General features: G+C 39.2%; 1 protein-coding gene across 1 annotated transcript in view; it reads left to right on the top strand.

The window, feature by feature from the left end:
• The window catches only part of CNKSR3 (CNKSR family member 3), a 96034-nt gene that overhangs the window by 19397 nt on the left and 59457 nt on the right, over positions 1 to 17180 (top strand). The window contains exon 2 of the mRNA XM_043964259.1: positions 16245 to 16408. Coding sequence (XP_043820194.1) covers positions 16245 to 16408 — 164 coding nt within the window. The remainder of the gene's footprint in view (positions 1 to 16244; positions 16409 to 17180) is intronic.

Raw genomic sequence — 17180 nt, 5'->3', positions numbered from 1 at the left:
CCAATAGTAAGCCATTGGAATCTATCGAGTAGTGGCATGGTCAGACCTGTGCATTTTGACAGCTATGTAAAGAGACTTGAGGCAGGGAGGCTCAAATTTAGAATATATTTGTGCAGAGTTATAGGTGGGCTTTGGCTTCTAAAAGAAAGTGGTGGGTTTTATTGGATTCAAGGAGAAGAGAGGAACTTACCTGTGCAAGTTATATAGTCAAAGTAATGTCATCCTTTTTCATTTGTAATGTATTCTTACTGTTGGCATAATTCATGCTATGCTTTGCTATAAAATATGGTTTGGATGGCCCCTTATCTCTGAAGGCAAGACTCACCTATGTTTCTTTTTTTTTTTTTTTGGTTGTTGTTGAGGCAGTTGGGTTAAGTGACTTGCCCAGGGTACACAGCTAGTAAGTGTCTGAGGCTGGATTTGAACTTGGGTTCTCCTGACTCCAGCGCTGGTGCTCACCTATGGGTTTTTTTTTGTTTTGTTTTTTGTTTTGTTTTGTTTGCAGGGCAATGGGGGTTAAGTGACTTGCCCGGGGTCACACAGCTAGTAAATGTCAAGTGTCTGAGGTCGGATTTGAACTCAGGTCCTCCTGAATTCAGGGCCAGTGCTTTATACACTGTGACACCTAGCTGCCCCCCACCTATGTTTTTAAAAAGTAATATGGGGCTTAATGTTTTATTAAGCTTAGATGATGTAAGCCAGATAATAACTATCTTTAAAATCTAGAAATGCCTAACTGTGTTGTCACTGACTTTTTAATCTATCCTGTTAATAATAGATATTTTGGATTGGGTAGGGGATGCTGAGTTGCACTTAGGCACAAATAGATGATTGTGTTTTTACTATAGTTGGGGCCAATGCTTTCACTAATGCCCATTTAGGCACTTTGTCCCATTATGAATCTAGCTGTCTGTACTTGCCTGGGCTGTGCAGGTGCTTTTTATTTTAATGTGCATCACATCTATTTGCTCAGGGAAATTGGCCTTTGAAAGTGTTTTTTGTTGAAACTTGAAGAGCCAGGTGCCTCCAGCAAGAGTGAGGACAGGCTTTGGTTTTCATAGGTTTTATTGGAAATTTGCTAAACACAATTTGTTAACATGAAGATGGGCTATGTCTGGGCCAAGTGGAGTAGATTATTAGATTATTAAAGCTATTCCATGGGCTGCCTTTTGAATGTTTCAGTTAGAAGTAAGCCTGAGTATTATTATAGCCCTAGTATTATTACCATACACCTGACTTGGGACATCTCCCTTTCAGCAGATGTCTGCATTCTGTTGCAAATTAGCGTGGTTTTTGGCCTAGCATTTGTCATCTAGTTCCCGTGAGTCAAACTTTTGCATCAACTGGGCACAAGTTAAGAAGCCAATGATGTTAATAAGCCATTAGAAGGACCTCTATTAGATTGTAAGCTCTTTAAGGGTATCCACAGATCTTAGCAGGTGCCTGAAAGTAAACATTTATTAAGCACTTACTAAATACTAGGCTCTACACTCAGCGCTGGGGATAAAAAGAAAAGAAGCAAAAGACAGTCTCCTGAAAGAGCTCACAATCTAATGGGAGAGACAAAAAATGTACAACAAATATATACAGATATGTACAAACAAGCTATATATATATAGACACATGTAAAACATTTAATAAATATTTGTTTGCAAATGTTGTCCCTGCCTCCTCAAACTAGTCATGGAAGAAGATCTTGTAATGGCTGTCTCAGGAAATGATTTTTTTGGGGTGGGGGGGGGACAGGGCAATGAGGGTTAAGTGACTTGCTCAGGGTCACACAGCTAGTACACATTAAGTGTCTGAAGTCGGATTTTGAACGCAGATTCTCCTGAAAACAGGGCTGGTACCTTATCCACTGTGCCACCTAGCTGCCCCTCAGGAAATGATTTTAATGCAAAAGTGATGCTATCATATACTACATAGAACTGGTCATTCACTTTGTGACTATTAAGTGCTTCCCCTCTGCCAACTCCTTTTTAGAGAAAATTTAAAATATTGTGAAATTGTTAGCTACTTGCTACTGACCCACCATCAAGAGAAGATATATATATATATATATATATATATAAAATTTTCCTGTAATGTGTCTGTGGTTTGCACTAAGCCATCCACACCATTGTGGTCAATACTTCCTTATAACCATTGGCACATAATTGTGAGCCTATTGGCTAATGGTAAAAGAAATTTTATTCTCTCCAAAACCAATTGACTCATATAGGGATTGAAGCTCTGGTGTGCAGCCTTGTTATCATTAATTCTGTGCTTGGCTCAAACCTACCATTCTTGGCAGTGTCTTGAGTTGGAATTTAGTGTCATGTTTTTCTATAGGAAACTTGTTTTCCATATGTGTGAATTGGTTATTTTAACAAGACAAAATACCCTTTCCCACGGCCCCTCAACTATTAGTATGGCTAGCCGAATGCATTTCAGGGGTCAAGTCTTAGGAATCTGACCTATGGGTTTTAAGCAGGTTGTCCTGTGGTGGGAAGAACAGAGTCATTTCTCCACTTGTGTGCACTCTTCTAGAAACACCTGTTGAGTTTATTCTTTTTGAATCTGATAGCATACTCCTTTTTTCTTATTTTGTTTGGGGGGTTGCGATGGAGAGACTGGAATTCCCCATTTTGCCTGGGCTAGAGTACAACAGCCACTCCTGACGTGCACACAAGCTTTGACCTGCTGCATTTTCGACCTGGGCCTATTTGCTTCTGCTCCAAGGGACTCACCATAATAGTGTTGGACTTAGTGTGGACACCTAGTCAGCCTAACATACTATAGTTCAGAACTCCTGAGCTCAAATGAACCACTACTAGCTTCCCTAGTAGCAGTGATGATGACCAGCCTGGCCCATAGCATACTCTTAAGAGTTCTGTACAATGACTTGGATATAGTGGACTTTTATATTTTTTAGGAATGCTTCCTTTCCTCCAAAGGATGAGACGTCTGTTTTTCTTTTGGCAGCACATTATTAAATGTGTCACTAGATTCTGGAGCAGCCACTGGTATAAGTGAAGGTAATAGGCGTTATGTTGAGCAGGGGTCTATAGGTTTCGCCAGCCTGCTCACACAAAAAGGATAAGAAACGTTGCCCTTGACTGTATGCCTTTACACACCAGCACCAGTCAGATTTGGGAAAAATAATTTAATGTTACTTGTTTTGTCCCTTAAGACTAACCACCCCTCATTACACTTACAGCATTTAAGTCTTGGTCCATATTACTGCTTTTGTGTGTGTGTGTGTGTGTGTGTGTGTGTCTACTGCAGTACAAGTGTTTCCTTTGTTTTTGTTTTTATGCTAAGAAGCAGGTCAGTACATGATAGAGTGAACAGAGATGTTCTCTGTGCAGTAAGTACACCACAGACAGATATTTTTGTTTCTGTAGCCTGGGGGCATATGGGTCTGTACTGATCTGCACTGAAGGCCTACCTATCATTTTCCTTCTCTAGTCTTTTTGTTTCTTTGTCTGCCTCATTTTTCAGGTTCTTATTGACACAGAGGAAACTTGGAATGCCTTAATTAACTTTAGGTGTGGTCTATAGAGACTCTAAGTTTACTTGATCTAAGAAAGTGAAAGCTTAGATTTCCCTGAATGTATTATTTTCTTCTTAAATATTTTGATTTTAAAAGGAAATAAGTTGAAATTCAGGGTGCGAATCCCTGTGAATGACATAAATCTTTAAATCCTGATTTCAAAGATGGCAGTCTCTTTGCCCCCTACCCCATCCCAAGTACTCCCCGCATCCTCAGAAGATTAGAGATGTAAGGGAACTTAAAGTCCATCTAGTTCAATCTTCCTCATTTTATAGCTGAGGAAAATGAGGCCTGGAGAGGTTAAGTGATTTGCTCCAGGTTTTACAGGTAGTAAGAGTCAGGAAGAATTCAGAGCTAGGTTCTGTGACCCAGATCCAGTGATTTTTTTTGGGGGTGGGGCAGTGAGGGTTAAGTGACTTGCCCAAGGTCACACAGCTAGTAAGTGTCAAGTGTCTGAAGCCTGATTTGAACTTAGGTCCTCCTGAATCCAGGGCCCATGCTTGTGATCTTTCCATTGTACCTTACTTCCTCTCTATCATTAGCAACTTAATGGGGATATTTTAATTTTGTTCATCAGGGCAAGATGAAGAGTTAAATGAAACTTAAAGCCTAGCTTATCAGAATGTTTTTAGAGCCAATCTCTAGCTTGGGGACAGAGTGAAACCAAGATAACCATCTAGCTATCTAACATACTGTTTTGGGTTTTGATATCTTCTAAACCTGGAAGGCACCTCAGATATCATATAGTCTAGTCTCATTTTATAAACAAGAAAACTGAAGCCCAGAATGTGCTACCTGACTTACCCAAGGACTCAGTCAGTTCTAGGTGTTTACTAATCTTATTCAGGTGAGAGATTGGTTTGTCTTTTTGCTGATAGCTGCCTTCATAATTAAAAAAAAAATTTGGGGGGGGGTAGGCAATGAGGGTTAAGTGACTTGCCCAAGGTCACACAGCTAGTAAGTGTCAAGTGTCTGAGGCCAAATTTGAACTCAGGTCCTCCTGACTCCAGGGCCAGTCCTCTATTGACTGCACCACCTAGCTGTCCCCTACTTTTATAATTTTAACATAAAAACAAAGATAGAATCATGGAATCACAAGGAATGGCCATCAGAGACCCCTCTAATTCAGCCCATACCTAAACAACAATCTCCTTGAGAATAGCCCAACAAGTGCTTGTCCAGATTTTGGTTGCAGTCTTCTAGTTGAAACTATCCCACTATCTCCAGAGGAAGCTAATTTTACTTTTGGACAGGTTTTTCCATATGTCATGTAAGAATATGTTTCTCCGACTTCCCCTTGTTACTGATCCAACAAGTGTGATCTCTTTTCTGTCATGTCCTCTTTTAAGTTTCCTCTTCCTCAAGTTAAGAATTTCCAGTTCCCTTGATCATTCCTTGAAGGGTCCGGAGTTGAGCCTTTTCACCACCTTCTTCATCTTCCTCAGAACATATTGCATATCATCAGTGGCCTTTTGAAAACAGGACAGTCGAATGGTTCAAAACTGAACTGGTTACTCTAGGTGTGGACTGACCAGGGAAGAGTCCAGTGAGAAGAATGATCACCTCATATTCAGCATAAAGCACCTCATTTCAGACTAAAACACATTAGCATTTTGGGGGATTGTCATGTCACACTGTTGACTTGCTGAGCTTGGAGTTCATTAAAACCCTGTCTTTTTCAGATGAACTGTTGTCTAGTCACACCTTCTCCATCTTGTACTTGTGAAGTTGGTTTTTTATTTTGGAATGCAAATACTAATGAGATTTAATAGACATGTAGCAAAATAGAAGTTGTAGCTCGTGCAGCAGCCACACCCTGGTAAAACTGCCTCAGCAGACGGCTAAACCAGGTTGAAGGTAACTGACAGAGCCCCAAACCCACTGATAAGTTACAATGATGTTTACCCCAAACATGTCAAGACCCCAGGTGGAATGGGGATGGATAAGAACAATTTGTTCCAATGGCCATGCAGGCACTGTGAAATGTCAAAAATGTCAGTCATCAACTATATCCCAGGTCATCTCCAGTGGTCTTGACTTTTGTCTTGCCACTGGACTTTGATGACTCTGGAAGAGAGAGGGAAGCTGATGACCTTGCACAGCTCTGCCTTACTTAAATCCAATTCACAGGCAAGTCAAGACATCTGATTCAGGCTGTCATTCTAGTGCAGGGTTTCTTAACTTTTTTGGGTGTGTCATAGACCTCACTCTATGGGCAGTCTGCTGAAGCATATGGACTCCTCAGAATAATGTTTCTAAGTGCATGAAATAAAACAAAATATTACACAAGTATTCATACATACATATACACTTACCACATGCACACACATAATAGACATTTAAAAAACAACTCAAAAACTGTTCACAGACTCCAAGAATAGCTGTTCTATTTGGTCACACTCTTTTTGTTTTCACTCAGCTGTTCATCGTGCTAACTGCCCTTCCCAGCCTTCTATACCTTAATCCTAATAATTAAAATATTGATAATCACAGGGCCAGCAACAGATCCCTGGAGCACCCCATTAGAAAACTCCTGAATCAGCATTGAACTTATTAGTTCTTCCATCTCTAAGAAATTTGTTATGTTTTTGGATGCATATTTTAAAATATGAACTGGTAAAAGGCATTGTAAATGTTATTGCTTATGTATTTCTTGTCTTGCAAGCTCAGTAAGCTCTGTAAATATCTTACCATTCATTCAACAATAATTTATCTGGCTCCTTTTTTATGTAAGGCATTGTACTAGGAACTGGGGACAGAGAGATAAAAACATAGCCCCTGCCTTCAAAAAGCTTATATTCTACTGGAATGCAATTCCAGTTTAGTTACTTAAGCATATTAAGTTACTTAAGATTAGGTATGCTTTCTTTTGGAGGAGATGAACCAGAAGGAAAATGATTTATTCTGAGTCACATTGGTAAGCCGGTAGCTGAGCCAAGCATAGGATCCTGCTTTCTTGAATTTCTACTCTAGCAGTACTAAAGATACAATGTTCACTTCTGTACAGTGGTCCCTTTGTATGTTTGCTAAGTTATTCCCTCTTGTCACTCTTTGCTAACTGTTACCTCTTATGTCAGTTGACTGATACCGGAACTCTCAGATTCTCTGACTGAGACAGGCTTACAAATTAGTTTCTCTGAGTTTCTAGAGTCATCAAAGGCCAGTGGCAAATTAGTTTCTCGTAACTGGAAAAGGAATGGGAAAGCTGATGTAGTGATGGGTATGCATCCTCCTAGTTTGAAGCTGCCGGGGGTGGGCGTGGGGAGGGAAGTGGACGACCAAAGTAGTCAGTCCTGCCAGCCTAAGAAGATCATGTGAAGATTTTCAGTGTAATTTTGGGAGGTCAAAATTTATACTAGCATCCATTGAACCATTAAAAAAACCCCAAAGTTCTGTTTTACCAAATGCCTTATCAATCAAGGAAGTCTAAGAAACCAGAATTCCAAACGCTTTGCTGACATTGGAGTTGATGCCATGACCAGCCAGAATTGATAAAGAAGCTATAAAAGACTGAAGGCCTCCCTTTCTGGCTGTCAATGAAAAACTTAGTTTGGTCTCAGTTGCTCATGGATACTGTGCTAGGGCTAGGCACAGTTCAGGTGCAAACACCTGAACATTTTTTTTTCCATCCCTTAGTACCTCTGTGACCCTTGTGATGTCTGTTCAGGCAGAGGAGAAACGAGTCACTTCTTAAAGAGGTTCAAAGCCATAGAGAAGGTGCAAAAAGTATAACACCTGAGAACTTTGGCAGCCAAAGGTCCTGTTGGAGTTTCAGCTGGGATGCATTGCTTAGAAATTCAGAAACTTCTTGTGAGGGCCATCCGTTATCTGATTGCTGTTCTTTTGGTTATTTCAGTCCTTGAACTGTTCGTAGTACCTCTACTATTTTTACTTCCTTACATTAAATTATCCTGGCCAGAGAACAGCTTACAGATCTGCTGCTTTGACGTTATATTTCAAGTTAAGCATTGTTCACTAATGCAGTATAAAAAACAATACAAACCAGGGCAGCTAGGTGGCATAGTGGATAAAGCACCAACTTGGATTTAGGAGGACCTGAGTTCAAATTTGACCTCAGACACTTGACATGTTCTAGCTGTGTGACCCTGAGCAAGTCACTTAACCCTCATTGCCCTGCAAAAAAAAAAAAAAAAAAAGAAAAAGAAAAGAAAAAAAGGAAAGAGAAAGAAAGGAAACAAATAATACAAACAGAAAAAAAATAGCTTGGAAGGAGGCATTTTAGAGGATACCTTCTCAGAAGTTGAATATTGGCTAATTTCTGAAGTCCAGTATAGCTCAGGCCTCAGAAGTCATTGATAAGAGGAATAATAGCTGGCATTTATGGGCAAATCACTTAACTCCTGTTTGCCTCAGTTCTTCATCTGTAAAATGGGGACACACTGGAGAAGAAAATGGTAAACCACTCCAGTATCTTTGTTGGACACAACTGAATGACTGAAAAACAATTGCTCTAAGGAAGAAGGAAAACTTGCTGGTTTTAGCCCACTCTTGCCACTAATAAGATTTGGGGGGGGCAGGGCCTCAGGGCCAGTGCTTTATCTACTGTTCCATCTAGCTGCCCCCTGTAATTATTTTAACAGGGAAATTCTGAATATCCTGAATCTGGGGTCCGTGTTTTGTTTTTGTGTGTGTGTGTCTTGATTTGGAAATCCTATCACCTGAATGTTGGGAGGCCAGGAATCCAAGGAAGAATGAATAATTTTCATAAGTCTCAATTATCTTGCTTTAGCCCCAACCTGGTTAGATACCTTCCTATCTCACAGCCACAGTTCTGTTTTAGGTGAACTGGGAATATTGACACATAGCTTTTTGCATTCTTGATTGGAAAGGTATTTGTTCTATGCACCCAGATCTCTTTAATTTGGGGGTTCAAATTAGAAATATGAAAATAGTCAATGGTATGTAATGTTGGTAGTGTGGGTGTGAGTGGTAGCTAGCTACAGGAAGCAGTAAAGATAGCAGAGAGCTAAGTGTATAAGCAATTTCTGAATTTCTGGTATGGGGGTTATTTGTATTTCTGGGGAGATATTTTGGCAGAAAGACTTCTGACATCTGGTTTTATGGCCATGGCTGTACTTGTTATTTACCTGGGAATATAACTAAAAAGGAATGGGGGAACGTAGAACCAATCGGAGGATCAGAAACCTCACCCCAGGAAACAGTAAGAGTCTACTTTATTACTGTAGTAAGAATACATTTGGTTATACTCCATATTGTTGTTGATTTGGAATATTGCCAGACCTTATCAGTAACATTCTGAATAGCTGTGATCATTGTATGGCATTGTAGAGGAAGGTGTGGGCGACTAGAGTGAATTCTACTTCTCCTAGGACATGCCCTAGAAGGGCATTGTTCTTAATCCAAATATAGATGGGTTTCTTGGCTGTTGCCTATTAGAGAAAAATCTCAGTCAACGGAGATGAAGATAATGGGATATAAAAATTCAAACAAAGTAAAATTGCAAGGAATCAGACTCTAATTCCTATAAGGGAGCATCAGGTTCAGCTAATCTCCTCACCTGTTCACAGCTGCAATCAAGCTTGAAGGTCTTACTTTGATATATAATGAGCCTGGAAACTATAAATGTCAGTGAAGGCACAGCTAATTAATTTCATAATTGTTCTTACCTGTGTGATCTGTCCAAGGGTGAGCTTTTTAGGTAGGCTATAAGGAGGTAGGTTTGAGCTTTGTTTTTACATCCAGTAATTGACATCAAAGAATTAGTTGTACTGCATTCATGTGGAGGTTAAACAGTCTTTGGCCTCAAAAAAAAAACCCACCAAAAAACTGGAGAAAATAGGGTTTTATACTCAACTCAGCAGGGCTACTTTAGAAGATCTTTTTTTTTTTTTTTTGCAGGGCAATGAGGGTTAAGTGACTTGCCCAGGGTCACACAGCTAGTAAGTGTCAAGTGTCTGAGGGTGGATTTGAACTCAGGTACTCCTGAATCCAGGGCTGGTGCTTTATCCACTGTGCCACCTAGCTGCCCCTACTTTAGAAGATCAAAAAAGGAATTAATTAAATTCACTTTTAAAAGGTAAACTGAACATTTCCATAATAAAACAAAATGTGTGAGGAAAATAAAGATTACACTGTTGCCCAGCCTCCTCAGTGGTTTGTAGCCAATTCACTGTTAGCAGTTAAGTATTAGAAGTTAGCAGGAATTGAGTACTACTTTGACCCTTCCTTGTCACTTACTGGAATCACACCCAGCCCAATTCATCTTTTGTCTCTTTTCATGCAGAATAATAATCTGGTTCTATGAAGCTTTCAGGTCTTACCTAGTTCTTTTCTACCTTCAAAACACACTTTTCAGCTGCAATGTGCACAGTAGACATGAAATGTCACTAAAATGTTCTTTTATAACCTGGCTTCTTAGCAGACCTGGGTATTTTGCAACCCAAAATCAAGCTTTATTTAGCATAGCATTTGAGCACTTCAGTACAGTGCCTGACGCGTGGTAAGTGCTTAGAAATTGTATCTTGAGGGGACAGCTAGGTGGATTGGTGGATAAAGCATCTGCCCTGGATTCAGAAGGATCTGAGTTCAAATCCGACCTCAGACACTTGATACTAGCAAGTCACTTAACCCTCATTGCCTCACCAAAAAAAAAAAAAAAAAGAAATTGAATCTTGACGACTGACCCAAAAGCTACTGTAGTAAGCTGTTTTCTTCATAGCTGCAAGTTGTATGTGATTTTATGGTTTAGAGTCCACAACAACCCTCTGACACAGGAAACAGAAGCATTATTATGCCCCTTTTTCCATATAGAGAAGGAAACTGAGGCCTAAAGGGCTGAAATGACTTGCTCACAGTCAGTCATACAGCTAGAATATTACAGCTGAAAGGCAGGTTTGCTGATTTCGAGGCCAGCTGATGTTCAGTTGTCTGTTACATCACACCATCTCCCAAAATAAACATATTTTGAGATATTCAGATTAAAACTCAATAATCAAGGGCAATGCCTTGACTGGAATACATCTTGTTTTCCTTTTGCTAAATTAGTTTCTGCTCTAAATATTTAAGCTCCTTAACATACATATCATATTACTTTTATTTACTCTTATTTAGGCATGCAGATTGCTATGGAATGCTAAGGGAAGAGATCCAAGTCTCAATATGAGAGATGATCTTGTTCATTCCAGGCACAGAGGAGGGAGCTATAGGAGGTGAGGGGGAGACTTGGCAAAGCTTTCTTCTTCAGTTATCTCTTTACAATGTGTCTTGATTATATGGTTCTAAATATTATGATTTTCCATAACGACTGACATGTTTGAATTATAACAAAATAAAACACACCCCAAAGTCAAATATCAGTGAGTTTTGAGTTATCTGTGTCCTTGCATGCCATGCTTAAGCACAGAGAATCGAGTTCACTTTATTTGTGTGACTTTGTCAGAGGCTTCTAAAAATAGAAAACAATGCTCTAAAGTCTTAAAAATTCAAGGGTATTTGATGAGACAGATGTCTAGAGGGAGTCATTTGCTTCTATTTGTTGTTGCCACAGAGGGTCATATGAATTGGGTTAGGAGGAGTACCCTCAGTTAAAAAAAAAATCAGCCAAAAGTTTTCTATTAGAGTGGTGGGAAAATAGATAAGGCTTTGACAGTCAGGTACAAGATGTGAAATAGGATCCCAAAGTTGTGTGCCTGCTCTGTGGGTTATAGAAGAATAGACCTTAAAGAACATCTGATAGGCTGAGGCTTAGCTATGTCATAGTTCTATGCACTTCACATACCAGACAACTGAAGGTTGAAGAGGTTGGAGTCTAGATACTAGTTTCCAGTTAGTTAAGGGCGCAGATCTGTTGTCTGCTTGTGACCTAGTTAGTTATCTGATGTCAGCTTTATATATGAGGGAAGAGGAAAACCTCCTGGTATTTCACATTAGTATATTGACTGTAACTTTCCCTCATTTTTCCTGTAAGCCGGCCTTTTACTTTTTGTTTGCTTATTAATACTGAAGCTGAAATTCGATTTCAGTAAAGGGTAAGAATACCATCTATCAAAGGCTAGAGATCTATTAGGAAAAAAAAAAAAACCTCTCACATTTTTGCTTATCATTTAACTAGAGTTTCACTTTGTGTGGAAATGACCTGCTTTAATCTAGAGACTGGAAAGTTACTGAACATCAAAGGGTCGATATCACCATCTTTTGTTCACTTGACTCATTGCTAGCTACTCAAGTGGGAAACCATATCGAGTGATTTGTTTGTAGGTGTATAATGTATAAACTACACAGAGTCCTTTTCCTCAGTCATGCAAGTTTTCCTGAAGAAATCTGTGTGGGAGGAACCAGTGATATTGCAGGTCCCCAAATTTGTCATTACTCTGGGATGGCAATGATATATGATTATGGGGATATTATGATTTGCCTTGTCCTTAGTCAGGTATGCTTTTCAAGGGTGAGCTCTAAGACCTTGCAGGCACATTATTACCCTCTATTCATTAAAGTTCTCCTTTATTAAGTGCCTTTTTAAAAAAAATATCTACTGTGCCTGACAGCATACACAGTGTTCCTCACCCATCTCAGCAAAAAGGAGGAGTGTGTGCACATTTTTTTCAACTCTTTTCTGAGATAAAGTTTGATCATTATAATTAACACAACATTCAGTTTCATTTTTTATTGTTTTTGTTTACACTGTTGCAGTCATTGTGCATATTGTTTTCCTGGTTCTGTTTTTTTTTTTTTAAACTACAGTTGTTAGTAGGTATGTCTTTCCATGTCTCTTTAAATTCTTCCTTTTCATTGTTTCTTATGAGGAGGAAATATTCTTTTATGTTCATGTATCATTTGTTTTGCCATTACCTAATTGATGGGGAATGCAAGAATGGGAATATGGTTGGTTTTAATTCACTAGTTTTCAGACTTAGCTGACTCATATAAAATGTAGCCAAATTGATTTTTTTCTCTCCAAAAATTTTTAAAGGTATTTCCATTGCAGTGTAAAACTGGTCCTGTATTTTTAGCTAAAGAATTATAAGTATTAAGTAATTTCCTCTTACTTCATAAAATTCAGTCTTGTGCTGCAGAATATAATTTTATATTTTAAAGTAATACCATATGCTATTAAAATGGATGTGACCATTTAAGAGTAGGCACTCATGAAATGCTAAATGATTTTGCTTTTGTCTCCTGTTCTTTGCTTCCAGTTTGTTTCTACTACATAAGTGCCATAAGTATTCATAAAATTCATGTTGATTTTTTTGTTGGTTGGTTTTTTTCCCCCAGACCTTTATTTTTTCCAATTACATGAAAAGACAGTTTTCAACATTCACTTTTGTAAGATTTTGAGTTCCAACATTTTCTCCCACCCCTCCCTTCCTTCCCCACTCCCAAAGCCAATAAGCAATCTGATATAGGTTTTACATTACAATCATGTTAAACATATTTTAACATTAGTCATGTTGTAAGAGAAGAATCACAACAAGGGGGGGGAACCACAAAAAAGAAGAAACAACAACAGAAGTGAAAACAGTATGATGCTTCAAACTGCATTCAGACTCCATAGTTCTTTTTCTGTATGCGGAGAGCATTTTCCATCATGAGTCTTTTGGCATTGTCTTGGATCGTTGTATTGCTGGGAAGAGCTAAGTCTATCACAGTTGATCATCATACAATGTTCTTGATAATGTGTATAATGTTCTCCTGGTTCTGCTCACTTCACTCAGCCTCAATTCATGTAAGTCTTTCCAGGTTTTTCTGAAACCTGCCTGCTTATCGTTTCTTACAGTACAATAGTATTCCATTACATTCATATACCACAGCTTGTTTAGCCCCAATTGATAGGCATCCCCTCACAAAAAGAGCAGCTGTAAATATTGTTGTACATGTGGGTCCTTTCCCCTTTTTTATGATCTCTTTGGGATGTACACCTAGTAGTGGTGTTGCTGGGTCAAAGGGTATTCACACTGGGGCAGCTAGATGGCACAGTGGAGAAAGCACTGGTCCTGCATTCAGGAGGACCTGAGTTCAAATCTGTCCTCAGACACTCGACACTTATTAGCTGTGTGACCCTGGGCAAGTGCCTCATTGCCCAGAAACAACAACAACAACAAAAACAAACACAATGGGTATTCACAGTTTTATAGCCTTTTGGGCATGGTGGTTGGTTTGTTTTTTACAAAGGTGCTATGTAGTGTCATTAAAAAGGCATTGAACGGGGCAGCTGGGTGGCACAGTGGATAGAGCACCGGCCCTGGAGTCAGGAGTACCTGAGTTCAAATTTGGCCTCAGACACTTAACACTTACTAGCTGTGTGACCCTGGGCAAGTCACTTAACCCCAATTGCCTCCTAAAAAAAAAAGGCATTGAACGAGATAGTAATTTGGAAATGTTGTTTCTTTTAAGTCTGTCATTAACTAACCTATTCCACTTTGGGCAAAACAGTTCACCTCCTTATACCTTGGTTTCTTCTTCTGCAAAATTGTTTTTGTTGTTTAGTTGTTTCTGACTCTTCATGACTGCATTTGGGGTTTTCTTGGCAAAGATACTAGAGTGGTTGCCATTTCCTTTTCCATCCTACAAAATTAAGCAGTTGGAATTGATCTTCTCCAAGGTTACTTCAAACTATGATTCAAATGACACCTAATGATGTAGACATGAGAGAAATATATGTTGTTTCTATATATAATAACTATTCTGTTAATCCATATGGGTACTTGTTCTGAGTTAATCAAGAATTTATCATGTGACCATGGGAAAATGTCTTTAACTCCAGACTCAGTTCCTCATCTGTTATAGGAGGAAGTTAGAGTACATACTCTAAGGTCCTCTGCTAAAGTTACATTTTATAATTCTCTTTCATGAGTTTATAAAACCTAGTTCTGTTGAGGACAAATTTATTTTGTACATACAACATTATACTTTAAGTCAAGTGCTTCTTAGTCAAAACTTATTTTGATGATTATATTTGGAGACCATCCAATATACATCTTGTCTAGCAAAAAAAAATTCCTATGTCATCCTAGTCCGGTTATGTGTATGGAATACATGAGTTGTAATATTCTTGTACAACAAAGAAAATGGACAGTTCTTTGACCTTTTTTGTAAGGGACATTAGAGGAGTTAGACCTAGAAATAATTTGAGAGCTCATCTAGTCCAACTCCCCCCCCCCACCATTTTCACTTGAGGAAAGAGGGCCGAATAATCACATTTCCCGTTTATATTGTACTTGCTTTGAAATTTGCAGTGTGCTTTCTTCACAAACACGAGGAGAATTTGGGAGGACAAGTGACTTTTTTCTTTTATAACACTAGCGGGTGACTCTAGTAGGATTTGAAATCAGGTCTTTGGGCCTCGAGGACAGATACCTATCCATCACTGTGCTATTCTGTCTTAGGTTAGAGTTCAAATTTCCTTTAAGCTAATAATATTAACTTAAACAATGCTGCTTCATAAGTAGCTAGTACTGAGAATATGTGTGTTGTTATTACCTTTGGGAGGCTTATACTTTGTATTTGCCTCCATGTAATTCCTTCCAGAAAGCATTTCATTTCCCATCTCCATGCCTTTTCTTTTCTTTCTGTTTTGTGAGGCAATTGGGGTTAAGTGACTTGCTCAAGTGTCACACAGCTAGTAAGTGTTAAGTGTCTGAGGTCTAATTTGAACTCAGGTCCTCCTGAATCCAGGTCTGGTGCTCTATCCACTGTGCCACCCAGCTGCCCCTCCATACCTTTTCACTGGCTCCCCCCCCCCCTTTGGAATGTTCTCTCTCCTAATATTTACCTCTTAGCTTCTGGCTTTCTTCAGATGTTTGCTAAAATTCCATCGTCTACTAGAAACCTTTCTTGATCTCTCTGAAAGCTAGTGCCTTCCCTTTGTGACCATCTCCAATTTATGATGTCTTTATCTTGTTTGTATATAACTGCCTGTTTTCTCCCCCATTAGACTGTGAGTTCTTTGAGTGTAGAGACTGTCTTTTGCCTTTGTCTGTATCTTAGCACAGTGTAGTTAATTAAATAAATGTTTGCTGACTTGTTCTTTTCTAATTTAATATTTTATTTAGCATGTGATCCTAGGAGAGAGAAAGAGTACTGATTCTAGGATCAGGTGATCTGGATTCAAGTTCTATCCCCAGTAGTGATAATAATGGTTCACAGTTATGTAGAGTAGGTTTACAAATGCTTTATAAATATTATTTGCTATCCAAAACAACTTTGGAAAGTAGGTGCTATTATTACATTTTGAGGGAACTAAGGCAGCAGGTTAAGTGACTTGCCCAGGGTAATGCAGCTAGTAAGTGCCTGAAGCTGGATTTGAACTCAGGTCTTCCTTATTCCAGATCCAGTGCTTTTCCCATTGTCCCACCTAGCTGCCTCTGCTACTTCCTACCTAGGGGTGACCCTTGGACAAGTCCCTCAATTTCCCTGACCCCCAGCTTCATTTTAAAAAAAACAGGAGTTAGGAGGATGAATTGAGATTTCTTTAGATAATCTCTGAGGTCTTTCACTGCACCATATCTAAGATTCAAACCATACTGTCCCAGCCCCTTCCAGGGCTTAGAATTCTTGGCTTAAAATCAGTTTAAAAAAGTGAGCTTCTAGTTTTTCAGAAAATTCCAGAGAATGAGTGTGGCAAACTAGAAAAATTTAGAATGGCGGTAGTGGTGTGATTTGTGATCTTTAGCTTGATTTATTAGTGTGGAAATATGAATGAAGAGACTCACGATTCTGTTTCTTTTGATAGGGTTGGATGATTGCCTCCAGCAGTATGTCCACAAATTTGAACGGGAAAAAATAAATGGTGAACAGCTCTTGCAAATTTCCCACCAGGATCTTGAGGAACTGGGTGTCACGCGAATTGGACACCAGGAACTTGTCTTGGAAGCTGTGGATCTTCTGTGTGCATTGGTTAGTTACGTTGTTAAAACACATACACACACACATCTATAAATGGGAATATTCTGAAAAAAAAAAACCTTTTACTATTCTACTTTTTTTTCCCTTTAAAAATTAAATCTGCCATCTTTTTCTTATTTGATCCTTGGCTTTTACAGTTTGTAAAGGGGAAAGGTGAAGGATATAGGAATTTATATGGTGCTTACTAAGAGCCAGGCTCTGTGCTAAGTATTTTTTTGGGGGGGGGGAGCGGTGAGGCAGTTGGGGTTAAGTGACTTGCTCAGGGTCACACTAAGTATCAAGTGTCTGAGGTTGGATTTGAACTCAGGTCCTCCTGAATCCAGGGCCAGTGCTTTATCCACAGCACTGCCTAGCTGCCCCCTGTGCTAAGTGCTTTTTACAAATATTTGATTTGATTCTCACAACATGGGGAGGTAGGTGCTATTGTTATTTCCGTTTTACAGTTTAGGAAATTGAGGCAAGCAGAGGTTAATTGACTTGCTTGGGGTCACACAGTTGGTAAGTGTCTGAGGCGAGAATTTTTTTTTTTTAGTGAGGCAATTGGGGTTAAGTGACTTGCCCAGGGTCGCACAGCTAGTAAGTGTTAAGTGTCTGAGGCCGGATTTGAACTCAGGTACTCCTGATTCCAGGGCCGGTGTTCTATCCACTGTGCCACCTAGCTGCCCCCAGAGGTGAGATTTGAACTCAGGTCCTCTTAATTCTGGGGCCAGAACTCTATCCACTGCAAATGGATTGTTTTTCAGTGGTGTTCGTATTTTCTTGA

The sequence above is a fragment of the Dromiciops gliroides genome, chromosome 4 (genome assembly GCF_019393635.1).
Source record: "Dromiciops gliroides isolate mDroGli1 chromosome 4, mDroGli1.pri, whole genome shotgun sequence".
In the NCBI taxonomy this organism is placed as follows: Eukaryota; Metazoa; Chordata; class Mammalia; order Microbiotheria; family Microbiotheriidae; genus Dromiciops; species Dromiciops gliroides.
Note: the sequence above shows the minus strand (reverse complement) of the source record. Positions and strands in the feature narration are given on the sequence as shown.